General features: G+C 37.0%; 1 protein-coding gene across 9 annotated transcripts in view; it reads right to left on the minus strand.

Moving 5' to 3' along the window:
• The window catches only part of LOC26528540 (neural-cadherin), a 159,691-nt gene that overhangs the window by 123,877 nt on the left and 17,954 nt on the right, over positions 1 to 17,860 (minus strand). For all 9 annotated transcript variants that reach the window (XM_032729206.2, XM_032729209.2, XM_032729210.2 and 6 more), the window contains one exon: positions 7,995 to 10,008. In XM_032729206.2, the coding sequence (XP_032585097.2) occupies positions 7,995 to 9,672 (1,678 nt within the window). In that variant the 5' untranslated portion in view covers positions 9,673 to 10,008. The remainder of the gene's footprint in view (positions 1 to 7,994; positions 10,009 to 17,860) is intronic.

Here is a 17,860-nt window from a genome sequence, read left to right on the forward strand (position 1 = left end):
TATAAATAAATAATCCAAACTAAATAGAGTTGTAAGGAAAAATTTAAAAAATGATCAGATAATAAATACAAATAAATTGATGAATAGAATGATATTTATCTAAATGGCATTTACCATAAAATATTCTCAAATTTGAATTAATAAATGCCAATAATATTATATAGTATAGAAATCAATGAATCTGCTCAAATTCACCACTAACTTAGAATACAGCAATATAAAAGAATCTTGTAGCCAAAATGAACAGTAGCCGTGAAATATTGAAAATAATGAAATAAGAAAAACGTTTTATTTTATTTTAATTAAAAGTTTTTCACTTGAAAAGTTTTTCCACTAGCCATTTATTAAACCAATTTATTTAATGACCTGTTCGATTATACAAGTGTTCGATGCATTAAAATATTGCCCAAAAACAAGCCACAGAAAAGTCAAGGACGTGCTGTCGGCTAAACCGCATGACAAATACAATTTAAATGCAATTCCAATTAGAATTTTGACAGCTCAGCTTACTAAGGCCAACAACTAAAGGCAGCAACCGCAAACGACAACAACAACAGCAACAACAACAACGATGACGACAATAAAATCGTTAACAATCAAATTGACTGTCAAAACTGTTGGCCAAAAAAGACGATCTGCATTTTTAATTTGGGTTAAGATTGTCTGCATGGAAGCACAGGAGTACGTGTGTGTGTGTGTGCGTGTGTGTGTGTGGGGGGGACACAGGTTAGGCACAGACACAGCATGTAAGCCCTAAATACCCACGCACACACATACATATACATGTATATATATGCATCCAGCTGTGTGACACACTTGTTGTTCTTGTGTGCTGTGCATTGTTTTTGTAAGCATTTGGCTGCCTCTGAAGGTTGCGCAGCAACAACAACTAACACACACACACTCACACACACACACATATACACATTCACTCAGTCACTAGACTCGCATAAATTTATAAGCATACAATATATTTTATGTAGCGTAAACTAAAACTTGCTAAATATTTTCCATGCTCAACTGTCACATTGAAAAACTCTCGCAGATGCACGACTCCCACTCCCACTCACAGTTTCACTTTAGCCCTAGCCACGCCCACCGCTCACTGTCGACCTCCCATTGCCTTTAGCATATAGAAAATTTATGCCGCGCAACTTTTACTACGCGCGTTTCGCTCGCGCCAGGCATGGAGCTCTTTAAAATTTAGGCCAAAACACTTTGGAGCCCAGAAGAGCATCGCGAGCTACGAGGTCGGGTTGGCTGGACGAATGGATAGATGGATGGGTGGATGGATGGCTGAACGGATGGCAACTGCTGCAGAAGCGAGCAAAAAACATCAAAATGAAATATGCCATAAAGGATATTTACTGGATGTTTTTGTTGAGTCTCGGCTCGGGCCAAACATGTGCTTCAAAATTTCGAATGGCAACTCTTAGAAATTCAACAGAATATTAAATGCAAAAAGAAAATGGGTCGCATAAGAAACAAAATGACAACAGCAACAACACATAAAACAGATGCGGCAAGCAAATTTGAAACGAAAATAAATGTTTTACTGAGCGGTAGCAAAGAAATGTCTAATTTACTTATGTCAGAGTACTTTTTGCTCTAACTCTTAAATAAGATTAAAGAATTTGATTAGGCATATATGTATATCAATTTAAGTGAATCGCAAAAAAGGGAATTTCATATGAGCTGGAAAGTCTTAAAGTGAATCTCAATCAAGAGAAATTGGTTATTTCCAAATCAAATATCCTAGAAATGTGCTTGAAGAAAGTTGCTAAAATTACTTTATATGTTTGCACTTTGAATTATTCTTCTTAAAGTAAAACTAATTTTGCTTCAGTACTATTTCGAAACAAATAAATAAATAAATAAATAAATATATATATATATATATATATATATATATATATATATATTTTTTTAATAAGTTAAAATTGTTTTTCTTGCAATCTCTAATGCTTCCATAAAAAAAAGTAAAATTTAAAGAAAAATAAAAAAAAAATAAATAAATAAATAAAAAATTTAAAAAATCTAATCGAATAATTTCAAATTATTTTTTTTTTTTTTTAATTCGACAAAAAATTTTTTATTACCAGATTTTTTTTCTTATTTTTTCAATAACATTTCAATATATAAATTTATTTATTTTAATATTTAGTTTATTTGTATTTCATATTTTATTTATTTTTAAGCAGCACCTCAAAATCTTAGACACCATCAAATCTCCATAAATTTATCTAAAATTCTGCCACTTAATAATTTAGTTTAAGTAGAGCCTTCATGCATTTACTGCCGCTGTCCTTATATATTTATGTAAGGATCATTAGGTATCTCTGAAGGACTTTGAGGAGTTTGTCTTGACAAAACTTGCCAGCGCTGGCGTGGCATACATATAAAGCACGAAATTAATGCTTAATTAAGTGGGTTGCTTTGTCTACAAAAGCGGGCCACACATAGTCACATAGTCATGTAAGCGTGTGTGTGTGTGTGTTTGTGTTATGTAATTACAACTTTTGCAAGTTTGTAAAGCTGTGTGCGAGCTGCAGCAGGAGCAGCAGGAGGAGGAGGAGGAGGCAATGAACAAAGGCTTGTTAAGTGCCAACGCAAATTTGTGACTCGATTTCAAGACTTTGCCTTTACACGAAACTTAAATTTGCATTTTCATAATTTATGATTGTTTTACCCTCTGCTGTTGCTGCTGCTGCTACTGCTGCTGCTTCTTCTGCTTGGGGAATGCACAGCCTTGAGTTATGCTACATTCTGTGCAGCAGCAGCAATAAAAATTAACAGTTGCAGCTGCAGTTTATGGCGCTTTATCTTTCGCCCGTTGGCGGCTTTTAGCTTGAACTTTTACGAGTCCGGCTTCTACTGATATTAGCCAGCCATTAGTTTAGTACAGTTTTGCTTTTTGGCTGGCGCTGTGTGTGACGCCTCGTGTTGCAAGCAAAGTTTGTCATTTTACCAAAATATGCTAAGATAACTGCAGCTGTGTCCGGGTAAGAGCATAGCTCAATAATACGAGCAGAATGTGCTGCAAAAGTTTTCAGCTGCTTTCGAATCTTTGAGCTCGCTTCAGGTAGCTACCTGCTGCTGCTGCTACTCCTGCGCCACCTCCTGCTACCGTAGCCAAGTGTGCGTTGGTATGCGTGCACCTATAGCTGCATAACTTTACATTATCAACAGGGTCTCCGCCCTCGCCCTCTGACTCGAACATAACTTATGCTACTTGTTTGTGTTTTGCATGCGTGCAAGTTTTCATTTTTCATGCACTGCATAAATTGCGTGCATTTTCTTGCCCCTTTCCTTTTCATGCATGCAATGCCAACAAAGAAAAATGAGAAATTTCAGTTACATTTGTTTCCAGAGCGCAACGACAAGTGAATACTCTGAGCGAATTGTGAGCAACTCTAGAGAGTGAACAAATTTCTTTAAAAGATTTGAAATATGGTATAGATGTAGATGTGAACGACTTGAAAGAGTGAAGATCTTTAAAAAAAAGTTTAAATACACAAATTATTACTAGTGGTTACCAAAGGGACTATAGGTATATATGAAATGTATATATGAAATATGTGCAACCAAGACTAAAAATATACCAAAAATAACGTCTATAAAGCCCATATTAATTTAATTATTGAAATTATTTTAGTATAGATTTCTGCTAAATGTGAAATAAAAGAAAAACGTTATTTAGGAAACTTTATATTGCCATTTAATATATTTTTTTAATAATATATTTATATATATTATATATATATTTTCACTATTTTTTTTTTAATATATATTTTTTAATCTATATAATATATATTTAATTTATATCGATTTATATTTTATATCGATTTATTTATAATAAATAATATTCATATTTATATAATATAATAGTCAAGATATTATTAACTCTTATAAAATGGAAAAAAACGTTCTGCTACTAAAATCAACTTTCGCTGTTACATTTCATCCATCCATCGATATATGACCCTCAGCAAGTGTATTCACAGCCGGTTAGTTGCTTCCCGCTTTCCGTTACCTCTACCCGCCCCCTCCCCCTTCTACAACTGTTCCTTGTGCTTCCTGTGTGTTGCCTGCATTGCCTTTTGTCATGTGCGCTATGTTTTTGCATTAGTGACGGAATGCCAAAGCATACAAAAAGAAACCACCCTTGCTTGGAGCAGGCATTACGTGTGTGTGTGTGTGCGTGTGTGTGTATGTGCAGTGCATACATTTTTGGGCAAAACAATGCGCCAGAAAATTTCGAAAACAAACACGCGCCACTCAAGTGGGCAACTCAATCAGTCAGCCCCCGGCCAGTGGGGAATGCCTACCCGAAAGCTCGCAAATGCCCCACACTTGGGCTATGATTTTAGCGTCAAATCAATCATTTGTATTACCCAAAAATCCATTTCATCTGTTTGTGTGTGTGAGTGTGGTCGGGAGGTTTGGCTGGTGTAGCAGTTCTAATTGTTACGAGCGTTTTCCTGTTGGATTTCGCACGCGTCCTACGTCTGTTCCACTCAACCCCTGTGCACCTCACTCACTTGTACACTCCTTCTCTGTCTTGCTTGCACTCTCTCTCTCTCTTTCGCTATCTCTCGCTTTGTTTCTCTCTCTTGCAACTCTTGCAAAACTCATTTGCTACTGCGCCTGCTCAGCAGCTGCTCAACATTTCATTTCGTTTCACTTCGTTTCATTCCATTTTGTTGCCATTGCCTCTCTCTCTCTCTCACTCTCTCTCTATTTCTCTTTACCCTCTCTCAATCTCTTTGCTGTGTATTGGCGTAGCATTTTAAATGAATGAACAATATTGTCGTACATTTCTTTTTTCTGCTCTAACTTCCCAGGAAAAACAACTAAACTCCAAGCCAAGTGCAACGCATTATCAAGTGTTTTTTTTTCTCCTTTTTTGTTTCATAGTTTTCCTGTCTGTCGCTGTCCTGTTAAATGAATTATGTTTATCTGGCATTTATGTCCTGGCGCACACAAGTGGCCTCTCGCACACACACACATACACATATAAAACATACACATATAAACTCGTGTGTGTGTTTTTGTTGTTGGTCTGTGCGTGACATACACTAGCTCGAGTTGCAAGCGGCAGCAACCGTAACAATCACTTCTATGTGCATCGCATACGAAATTCTATGGCAAGCACCCCCTCCCCTAACAGCATCTCACTCCATCTCCACTGCTCTGCTCTTAGAAATGAGATATCCTACTTGCTCTGTAGCTGCGCACCATTGATTGGGTTCAGCATGCAAGTGCTTGGGATAAGGATAATGAATTTCGAACATGTTCTCAAGTGGCTTGCTGACTATTTTCGAAAATTGAGCCACTTAACGAACGACCAGTGTGGGTAAACGTTTCGATTAGAATGCCATGAAGTATGTATAGTTTTAAGACAACCCACAAAACTTTGCAATTCCTTAAATAATTTGCACTCGCATAGCACTAAAAGCGTACTGTGTGCTGACTTACTAAAGAATTTGCTCGAAATTCGGTGTTGTAAAAGCATTTTATATTGAGCAAAGTCATACCAATGAAATGAGAAAAATGCTTGAATATTTTCATTCATTATCTCTTTACCATTTTTGTAGACTTTTTACTTATAAGTGTTGGTAAACTTTTATTGGAAAATATTATGAAGTATTTAGAGCTTTGTAGTTGCAAAACAATTTCCATTATCTAGCAAAGTTTATTAGTATCAACTAATGATAAAATTCACTCAAACAACAATGAAATGAAGGACCTAATGAAACTTGCAGTATTTGCAATCTCTTCATAACACTTAATACTGCTGGTAAGGAACGACTGCATTATATTTCAATTAAAACTGCTTGTAATTCATATTTCATCTGTACCTTTTATTTTCCGAGTAAGTTCATTCTCCTTTCACATGCAAGAAAATCAATAAAAAATTTAATGGAAATCCGCGCAAATAAAACAGATAAAGTGCGACGCAGTTGCAACATGAATGAATTTATGAAAGCTTGTTAATTAACTGACAGATGAACAGAGAGAAACAGAGAAAAGCAGAGTGAGAGAGAGGGAAATATGGTGAGGGCCCAGCCTAACCCCAAACACCAGGCGCAATACCAGTGCAGACATTCAGCCTGGGCTGCCGTTCACAATTAGCAATTGCAATGCGGAAAAAGTGCAACAAATCGAGAAAGAAAAACATATTAAATTGATGTTGTTGAAAACTGATCAACTAAGAGATATCCTCTAGCAAGAAAAGTGATATGTTGTAAATTTGAAAATTTTACTATTATAAATATATAAAATGTGTTAAAGTATATACAAAACATATTAAAAATATATAAATAATATTTTAAAAATATAAATAAAATTATTTAAAATATATTCAATATTTGCTTTAGTACATAATTAAAGTCAAGACCTGCGCTGTCTACCAAAAGAGTAAACTTCTTCAGATCAGCTTTAACTTTACTCAGACTATATGAAAAGTTGACATATATGCAATATATATTTTCCTTTCCCAACCTCTGATATAATGGACACACGTGTTTTTCTGTTATTTATCTACAACTTCATCAGCTACATATTGTTTCACAACTGAGTACAACTCATTCATATATTTTTTTATAGAGGGTTCATCGTTAAACAAACTCCAGTCAACATTGTTTTAAACTGTAACATGGCTCATTGTGTTGAGCTGCAGAGCGAATGCATATTTTTCAACAATTCATGAGCTTGTCTGCCAGTTAGTTGAACTTTTTTCGACTCATGTCAAAGTGGAGACATGGCGAATTGCAATGGACATACAACAAACGAAACAAAACGAGATATATAGACAAGGAGAGAGAGAGAGAGAGGAACCGAAACAGAGACAGCCGGGCAGGCAGTCAGCCAGGTAGGCATTCAGTTAGCACTCGGGACACTTGATTGGCTCTGCTCATCGTTTGTATCCTTTTGTGTATTTCCATGCTGAGAACGCTTCAATATTTGCTCGTTGAGCTACGCTCGAAATAACTGGCCAACAGCAGCTATAGCAATGGCCATAACCAAATATGTTGACCCAGCTGCTCTCATCGCTTTGCTTTGTAGTCTTACAGTGAAGTGTAATTACTTGTCATGACAAGCAAATATTTGAGTATCCATTCCGCACAGAGCACAGCTCCTTGCCAATCAAATTACTGCTCTGTGTCTTAATTGTAAGATTTCGTGAACAAAAGCTTTGCTGTATTCACTACTCTTTCTCCGCCTCTCTCTCACTCTCATTTCCTTTTCATTTAATTGATGTGGTCAGAGGCAGGCTGCTCTATCATAATTGCCGATTGAAAAATTCCTCTTACGTGGATATTTTCCATTTTCGTTTCTTAATTACTTTTGGCTTCGGAGAATGTCACTTAATTGTTTTCACAGCCCGAATTCATTTGAAATTGTCGACAGAGAGCCAGAGTGCCCCTATATCATTAGCCATTAATGAGCTAGCTTCATCGATTGTCTGGGCTAAGTTTAGCCATGTCTGTTCGGTCTATTAATATCTCTCTCGCTTGTTGCTTCAATTTTCGTCATGCCTGGAGACATTTAAATATGTCAATGCTTAATTATGCGATGCAAGTCTGAGTATGACAACAGAATTACAAAATCACCAAGGAAACCCATTTGAATGTACATAATTACATATTGCGACTAAATGCGCTGCTGGAAAATCGATTAATTATCGATAACATTGCCATGAAAATTGCTGACAGCTGAGATATTTAAATTGCTGAGCAATGTGAATGTCTCTATAAGAGATAGAAATGAGTAATATAAATTTATAAAAAAAAATCGATATATGCTAATCGATAAACGATTGTATTATTAATGTTTATAGTTGATGTATAAGAGCAGTTCATTTTATAAAGCTTCATCAATCAGTAATCAGTAAGATTCTAACGACTATTAAATCAATAAAAGTTCACTTTACAACACTACTTCGAGTAGTCTTTCATAACTATTTATATTGAAATCAATTTCACACTCACCATTGTGTCCCATGTTCGTGATGATGACCCAAAAATCGATAGTCTTATCCGGTCCGAGCTCCTCGTAGTCCCACTTCTTTTTGACGCGCACCGCTCCATTTGTTTCGACCGTCACCCAGGGATTATCGTCGCGTATTTTGAACGTTTCCTTGTCCGTTTCCTTCTCGAGCTGAAACACAGACTTGCCCTCCGTATCGCCATCGGCTTCAGTGAACTCAATGCGCTTGGTGGGCCGTACAGCGCGTGTCACGCGTCGCTTCTCACGATGATGCGAATGCTCATTGATGGCATCGTGCTCCAGGTGTTGCATTATAAACGACACGGGCTCAGGCGCCAAGAACTCGACCAGCACCTTCGCTGGCTGCGCGCTCAGCAGGCTGGGATAGCGCAAATCATGGGCAATCACCTCGAGCAGCAGCTCATTGGACGTTGGCTCGCCGGCGAGCATCAGTTCACCCGTCTGCGGCACAATGATGACCACATTGCTGGGCGATTTCAGGCGATAGGCAATCTTGTCGCCATCGGCATCGACGGCCTCCACCTTGCCCAGGATGGCGAATCGATCCCAGGTAACGCTGTTGTTGCTCTCCATATTCTGTGACTTCTTGCCCGCAATGGCGAATTTGTAATCCTGCGACTTGAACACCGGCCGATTATCGTTCTCGTCCAGCACAGTTATCTGTATCTTGGACACCGTCTTATCCAGTCCCTCCACATCGGAGGCCTCCACGGAGAGATCATAGTGGGCGCGCTGCTCGCGATCCAATGGACGATTCGTGACCAGCCACACGCCCGACTCATCGTCGCCCTCGATTGTCAGCGATTTGGCATTGACCTGAACATTTTGATTGGCCCGACGCTCCTGCAGCGCAAAGGCATCGTCCTCATTGCCATCGATGATGGTGTAGCGCACCTTCTTCGGCTTGGCCAGCTCCTCGTCCACAATGGAGCCGCTGAAGGCCTGCATTAGGGGCACTCCGCGCACACGTGTGCCCGCCGGATGATTTTCGCGCACCTCACCACTGGCGTCCAGCAGGGAGCCCGAGAAGCGCAGCATGTCCTTGCGATGCATCACGAATAGCTGCAGATTGTGCGTATTGGTGGCATTCGGTGTCTGCTCGACGACCACCAGCTGCACGGGCCGGTTCACAAGCGGCGATATGTCCGCCGTGGTCATCACCACGCCATCGTCCAGCACTGTGAAGTACTTGGAGTAATCGCTGTCCAGCATATGATAGGCTGCAGCCGTCGCACCAGCCCCACCATGATGAGCGCTGCCGTTGTTGGCCAGTTGCAGTGGACGCGTCTTAAATTTCTTGATGCTAAAGCCCGGATAGGTGTCGTGGGGCAGCACCAGCGACAGCTCGCTGTGCCCGACTTCATCGACGACCCCAAGCCGAACATTGCTCTCCGTCTCCCCGGGAGTGCCCGCCAACATTCTGGCTGCATTCTCTGCGCTCAAGCCGGCGTAGCTGCCAGCCTGCTGCTCGTGGCTCCTGCTGCTGCCGGTTGCTGCTGTTGCCGCTGTTGCCAGCAATGGCAGCATGGCCAATGACAGCAGCAATGTTGTTGCTGTTGCTGTTGCTGTTGCTGTTGTACGCCGGATACTCGTATTACGTTGCCTTTGCGGTTGGCCACCTCGCCCAGGGGGCGCCAACGGGCAACGTCGTGCCGCCATTTTGACTGGGGGCACGCGTTGACTGCTTGCTGCAGTTGCTCCTGTTGCTACTGCGACTGCTGTTGCACTTGCAACAATTGCTGTTGCTATTGTTGCCTCGCCGCCTCTGTGCTGCTCAGTTAATTATTAAATTGAACACCACGTGGACCCTGTTCGGCTTTTGTCGTTTTAATTGTTGGTTTTACACGTTACGCCCGAATTATTCATTGAGTTTGCATTTGTTTTTATATATATATATAATATATATACGTATATAGGAATACCCTTATTGTTTATTGCTGGCTTGCTCAGTACATCATCATTGTTGTTGTTGTTGTTTCATTGTTGCTGCTGCAGCTGCAAAGATAAAAATGTGAGAAGGAATATTATTTTAAGGCTCGGAAAAGGATTTGTATTCGATGAGGAAAATTTTATTGAAAGAAAATGATAACGGAGATGTTAAGTAATGCCTAAAGGCGTAAAAAGAGAGAATTATTTAAAGAATTATTGAAGTATTTAAAGTATTTTTAAGTATTTAAATAATTAGAGTAAAATCATATTATCATTTCTTTTGTATATTTTCCCTAACTTTTCATTTTAAGCCTTAAGACTTAGCATTGAAAATAAATCATTTTTTGTTTTCTTTTCTTTTTTACTTTTCAGCTCAAGTTCTTAAGCTGTTTCTAGTTCTTGGCTTAAGTTGTAACCAAACTGAAAACAGTTATGAAATTAACTAGCCAATTAAGAGCAAAGAGAAAATCTGGGTGAGTTTGCTTTGAGCAGATTTTAGAATGTACAAAAGTACATGCATTTCGAGCATGCTCGACTAACATCTACCCTATATATATTAGGTACAAATTATTAAATTTTATTTAAATTTTATTTGTTTTGTGGTATTAAATTCATTTTTGATTTTCATTTGGCCTCGTTAACTCATAGCATACCCCATTTGCTTTTGCTCCTAATTACAGGGTATACAAATTGTGAACTTTTCACATTTTAATTGGTTGTCAGTGCAGCACGAAGCACAAAATTCAGCACAAAGCAAAAACTTTTTAATGACATTAGCAGCAAAATATTAAATATTCAAGATATTTTCGGTACACGTGCATAAAGATAGAGAGAGAGAGAGAGAGAAAGATGTGAGAGGGAATGAATGAGTCCATATACACTCTTTTCTGCCCTTTTTGTCGCAGAGTCAAGGTTTTTTGCGCTAAATTTGAAATGTTTTTATTTTGTATATATACATATATATATTTTTTTTTTTTTTTTGCTTTTGGAGGTGTCGGCCGTCCTTTGATGCTGCACTCTGACATGCTCTACATAAGTTCCGACTCAGTGGACCTTTGTATTGCGAGCTCTGGCTTAGGTTTTTTTTTCCTTCCTTTTATTTCCATGATAATTTCCACCCTAGGCTCGTGCAAATGTGTGCCACACATGGCAGCCCTTGAACAAATTTTGCTCACTGCGTGTGTGTATGTGTGTGTGTGAACATAATTTTAATTACCCAACTGCGGATCAGACTGGGACGCGGCACGCACCCTGTCATTTAAGCCCGAACAGTGGGCAGACGGGATCTGGCAAGGGCGAATAGGGAATTTACGACAGCTGCGCAGGCGCCGCCGCAGACGTCAAAAGTGTTTTCTATATGTTTTCTCTCCCTTTCTCTCTCACTCTCTGTCGATATTAGCCCGTTTCAGGTTTCAAATTTTCAGTATGCTGAGTCGCAATGTGTTGACAATAGTTTTATTTGCTTTTTACGCGTAATTATCGGGCGGATTTCAGGTTCAGCAAATGCACTTTACGCAGCAAGAGCAACAAAAAGAGATAGATAGAATGAGAGAGAGATAGAGTGAGTGTGAGAGAGGGTGAGGGTAGGGTGTCATATGTGATAGAGACAGCTGACTGCACATGCTTGTCATTAATCTAACGATCCTCTAACAAGCCATGTTAATTATTGACTTTGTTAGGAAATGAAACAGTGACAAATTGTCGAATTGATTGCAAGACTTGTTTAATGGGATGCACCGAAACTATAGCATAGAGGGAGAGAGAGAGAGAGAGAGCTGAACTACATGTAAATATGTAGAGAAAACTCCAGCTATATTGGGAAATAGGAATGCTTCCACGGAAATTAATTCTAAAAATAATCAGCATTTGAGTTTAGGAATCGAAAAGTCAAATTAGAATATGAGGTAACTACTGGAATATTTCAAAATTCTGAGAATATTATAATTTCAGTGATATACGACTTTGATATGCTTCAAAAGAATTGCATACATGAAATTTCAGTGTTCAGTGGGGCAAATTTAATAGCTCTAAATTTTAACTATCTATCAAGTTTCTAGTTCGGTCGAAATGACGAATATTGTATATTATTGTTAAATATATATTTTGTAAGAATTGAATTATTTATTTTATTTTATTAAAATTTTGTGAGAATTGCATTATTTTATTAAAATATATGAAATATGTTATTTGAATGCTTAATACAAATTTAACAAGAATTGAATTATTTTATTCAAATAATAATAAATCGAATTTATCTATAAATTGCAAAGTCTTATTGAAATAACTTTCATTAAATTTTCCCAAACTTAGATTGAGCTAAGCATTCATCTTTTTGATTGACATTTTTTTTTTTTTTTAGTTTCCTCATATATCTCAAATTCAAAATTTATTTCCCGTACTTTTAATATTTTCCTTTGTCTATTTGATACCAAATGTTTCCTAACTATTAAATAATTGCTTTTCCATGGCACGCTGCTGATGCGGCTGCTTCGATTCGTTTTTAATTAAACATGGTAAACATTTATATAAACGCAATAGCACGAAAATTTCATAACGCTATAAGCGCCACGAGGACAAAGCAATAACAACAACAACAACAAATGAAAAGAAGCAGGGAGAGACAGATATATGGAGAGGGAGAGTAAGAAATATTTGTTTTTATTACTGTGAAATGTATTTAATATTTTTGGGGATCTGGGATTAAGGGCCCATAAATTGGCTATATGTGGCAATCGAGTGGTCAAAGCATATTAAAAATGAATATTTGTACGCATACATTTACACATATAAATGTGTGTGCGTGTGCGTGTGCGCCTCACTCTCTAATATAACGTGTGGGTGACTGAAGTGCTTTGGTAAATAAAATGCCATGAATTTTAATTGCATGCCATTGGCCAACGCAACGCAACAAAAATCAATAAAAACTTGGCCAAGACTTGAAAGAAAATATTGGAAATATTGTCATATCATCAGCAAAAGTGACAATTAAAGCTTCATTAGGAAAACTGTTTTGGACTATTATTATTATTATTATTATTATTATTAATATCTTCTTTTTCTACTACAGTTTAAGTTTGAGCACACAATCGAAAATATTGAGGCATATTTTTAGATATTTATGACAAACACACAAGTAGACACACACACACACAGAATAGCTGTCTGGCACGCGTTAATTTAATACAGTTCAAGCTTTTGTTAGTTGTTTCGAATAGCTTGGGTTTTTTATTTTATTTTTTATTTATTTATTTTATTTTTTTTTTTTTTTAGTTGCGCTACTGAAACTTGTAAAAACGTTGCCTACATTTAAAATTCTAATAAACAATGTGCGGCCAACGCCTTGGGTCATAATTCAGTCGAAAAAAATAATACTAATAAGTGGAACACGGGACGCGGCCAAAAATTTTAGCTATATAAAAAAAAAACAGTCGAACAGTCACAGCAGGTGGTCCAAGGCGTCGATTTTTAATCGATTTTAAATTGCGTCTGGCAGAGCAAGGGGGTGTGGCTGACAAAAGCGCCGCAAGCTGTACCTTGATGGGCGTGGCTGGCTTCAAATAAATGCGCCTTAATGATAAGCTCTGCCAAGACGCAACGCAAAAACAAAAAATATTTAATTCAAATATTTGAAAAAATATGAGAATATAAATGATTTTGTATAAGAAAGCTGTCTCTCAGCTCTTCATAGTACAATAAGAAATTTGAGCATTTCTAACTGGAGCAGTCTCAAATTTTTAGCAATGATCTCATCAATCAAGGCTTTTGTCTAGTCCTCAAGTTACGAACAGACATTCTCTTCGGACTCTATTTGAGTATATAGAAAATTCGTTTAAAATTCTCTCGAATTATATCAGTTCAAACAATTTAGCTTGCATAAAATATTCATCTTTCAAGCTTTCGCATCTTTAATATCTGCTCAAGATCAAACTACTAAATCATAAATCTATATATAATACTAGTATTCAGTTCAGTTTCCAAATTTATGTATCTCAAAGCCATAAATCTTATTCGTGCAGCTTCTATGCAGAGCAGATTTAATTTTTGTTTTTCTTCTTTTTTGGCTGGATTTCGTGATTCTCTTTTGCATGACGCATTGATCATTTAAATTGATGCATAAATATATAGACATATGTATATTGTATATATGCATATATATGTATATGAAGCAAATCAAATTCCTATATAAATAATTTATTCATTTATTCAGGTAAAACGCAACACATTTGTAAGCGGTTTTTTTTTCGAAACAACTTAAAACTTGTTTATTTATTTGCTTTATCTTTGCATTTAATTAAGTGCCACTAAAAAAATTGCGTTTATCTGGTATAAAAACCAAATAAATATCGGTAAAAAGAAAAACGCTGGAGCTAAAAGCGTATACGGAAAGATACCCTGTGGAAGGTGATAAGTTGGGGATGCAAGCATTAACAAAAAATTCGAGAAAAAAAACCTTAATTAATTTGTAATGGTTTTTAAAAAAAATAAATAAAAAACAATAAAAAGATAAAAACAATATTTAAAGTAAAATGTTTTTGTTAATTAATTTGAATAATTTAATTTAAAATTCCACATGATATTTTGTCTTTAATTTACGACCTTAAGATTTCTAAAGCATAGTTAACAGTTTCTGCAATCTCTATAAGAGTTCTAATTCCGCTCATTTCCAACTGACTTAACCACTTGCATACCCCAGCATACCCTTCACATAAGTGCTTACATTTGGGCATGAGAAAAAACAAAAAGGCTCTTTCATTAATCAGGCGCACTGCGAATTTCTAATGAATTTTTGACGCCAATCAAATTAGTGAAAACAATGAAATTATTTAGCTATTCGGCAATTCGAACCGAAACTAAAAAAGAGTCATAGTCAAACAAACTACGAATCTTACGACTCACAAAGAGGCCAAACAAATCGTAAATGATTTATAAATAAAAATCTCGATGGCTTGTTACCAGAGCAACGGGTTTATTAGTGGTAACAGCTTGGCAGCCAGTTATGCAAATGCGGTCGGGTCGGTATGCTCGATAATTTGTTGTAGTAGCTGCTGCTGCTGCCTAAGTAAGTAGGCAACTGATTAGCAGATCGCATAGATATAGACCATGGTAATAGATTTTGTCAGTTTGGTAGAGTCTGGTACCGTTTTATGTTACATTTTTCGTAGCTAATTGCAATTAAGATGCCAGCCGCAGATAGGCAAAAGAGGTGACAAACAAATAGATGTTCAACAAAAGCCAACAAAAGTCGTTAAGCCGAACTTCACTCAGCCGCAAAGGCGTTGAAAGTGAATGGAAAATGTGACGCGTCGTCGCCCCATTTTGAGTGGGCGAGCGAAACAACGAGCACAGCTCGTAAATAATCCGAGGTGGAATGCGTCTCAGAGCTAAGATTTTTATATATTTCCCCCTCCCGCTCTCGCTCTATCTCTCTTTGTCAAAAGGTGTCAAATTTCGTGATGACAAATTGCTACTGGATAACATTTTGTTGCCAAAAAAAAAAAAAAAAAACCGATATAAATAAGATGTGTAACTTTAATGTATTCCTAATTTAATGTGGCAAAATGCTGATTTAAATAGATTAATCAATTTTTTGGTAAATGCCTTGCAGATAATTTGATATATGATATGCATATATACGATTTGTGTTTACTGATAAATGTAAGCTTTTTTTCAATTAGAACTCTTGAAGACTTATTTGAAAACTGAAAGAAGGTAAACTATTTTTTTAAATATTTTTTTTCTGTATATGGATCTTAAGTTAATTTTGTTTATTTAAATAATATCCATAAAAAATAAATATAAATATTATTATTTAAAAATAATAATAATAATAATAATAATTTCCTATTTAAATTGTGAATTGTTTTAGGAATGGAAAGAAATATTTATACATTTTTCAAATAATTTTGAATTTGTTAAATTACGAAAAAAATAGATTAAAAAAATAAAAATAAATTAATATTAAATATTTTAATTGGTCTTTTGTTACGAACAGAAAGAAATATTAATCAACTTTAAAAGTTTTTTAAAAGCATTTAAATGCAAATTTTATAAGGAAAATAAATAATCATAAAACCTTTTAAGTTTTCTAGGAATTCTTTCTTTTTACATATTTATCATATATCATATATATTATTTCTTTTTGAGCTCATTTGTAAAATAGTTAAAAAAAAAAAAAAAAATTAAAGCCAACCCTTTCAGAGTTTAACAAACTGGTCTACATCCTTTTCCTAGAATCGAATTAATGAACAAAAAAAAAAAATGTTTATTAAATTATACAAAATTATGTTTCTTGTTGTTTCCTAAATAAAAACTGCGGGTGCAACCCCTAAGAGAATAGATATATTATGTAAATTGAAACTAAGCATTTAGCAGGCAATTTAAAGCATACAATAGAGGACCCACACATACAGACACACACACACACACTCACATATATTGTGTCTGTTTTGCTCGGCATAAAATATTCAAGCACACTTTATCAAAGGCGACGACGCGCACACGAGGTCCTGTCAAAAGGATTTCTCGTATTTATTCAGCTTTTTTTTTTTTTTGCTGTAGCGCGTGGCACTCACAATCGGACGCACAATGCGCATGTGAAAAGCCCTAAAGGGGCGAGCAAATCTGCTCACAAATCCCAACGTACACACGCACACGCACGCACACATGCATATTCAGGTAGTCAACCACATTTGAAAATAAATAGAATGCAGCTCCTCCTAGCCAGCGGAGGGTAAATATTGAGGTTGAGCGCGCCTGTATTTGGGCATCAGGGAAACGAACTGCGACCGAGGGTCGCCTATTATTTCCGCTACGAGGTGCTTCATCAAACATGAATTGGACTGGCAGGAGCATGTCTCGCCTCGCTCTCTCTCTCACTCTGTGCTCTCTCTCTCTCTCTCTCTCGCCCTCTGCCTTTCAAGACAATGATTAATTGAGTTGTGTGCTCGCTGTGGCTATTTAAATTCAGATGATATATGAGCATATACTTGCAATCTATACAATTCAGCGAAAACTGATTAAACCAATTCATATTTATGGCCTGCAAGCCACGTCAACACTTGCCAAAAGGAGTTGAGAAAAAAAAAAATAAAAAAAATCTCGCCAGTTAAACAAATAAGCCTAGAGGCAGCAGATCTTCCTTCTGCTTCTTCTTCTGCTCCTGCATGGCTTCATGCAAATATTGGCCGAATTGCGCCGCGGGGCCCATCTGTCTGGCAGCGTCGTGCAGCGTGCCCATAAATAAAGCCATTACGCACTTGGTTTTTTTTTTTTTTCAAACAAAAACCAGAGCACGCCGCGGCTTGCACAATGCAGTCGCAAATATTTGCATATCAAGGCGCTTCCAGAAAATGAAGGGAAAAAACAGAAGCAAAAACAAAAAAACTGCCCATCGTCTGGGTAAACACAGTAGCTGCAGTTAACTCAAGTCAAGGCATCTACCTGGGCAGCACGCACAGGTAAGACGATACGAGGCGACGGCGACTCCTGCGCGTCTGGCAGCAGGTAGCCTACAAATTATGTGTTAACAACATTTGGCGACACGCCCACATTGCAGCATATGCAGCGAGCACACTAATTGGAAATTCAGCGCTAATGATAACTGAGTCGCTAAGCCGCTTACGATTGGCCCCAGACCAAGAGACTCGCTTTTTTTTTACTCTACTCTGCTCTGCTCTGCTCTACTCGGCTGTTCAGTGTGTTTAATGACAGTTGCGAGCTAAGCACCTATTTATGTTGGTTTGTTTGTTTGTGTACATTTACAGCTTGTACATAAGACTGATATAGTAATGCTAGCTTAACTCTTTATAGTCAGATTTGAATATATAATATGACAAATTTTCAAGTTGAATCATAATTACATCTCATAAACTAGTCTTAAATGATCAGACAATTATCAACCACTAATTTGCATTGAATT

Source organism: Drosophila mojavensis, unplaced genomic scaffold (genome assembly GCF_018153725.1).
Source record: "Drosophila mojavensis isolate 15081-1352.22 unplaced genomic scaffold, ASM1815372v1 contig_36, whole genome shotgun sequence".
Taxonomy (NCBI): domain Eukaryota; kingdom Metazoa; phylum Arthropoda; class Insecta; order Diptera; family Drosophilidae; genus Drosophila; species Drosophila mojavensis.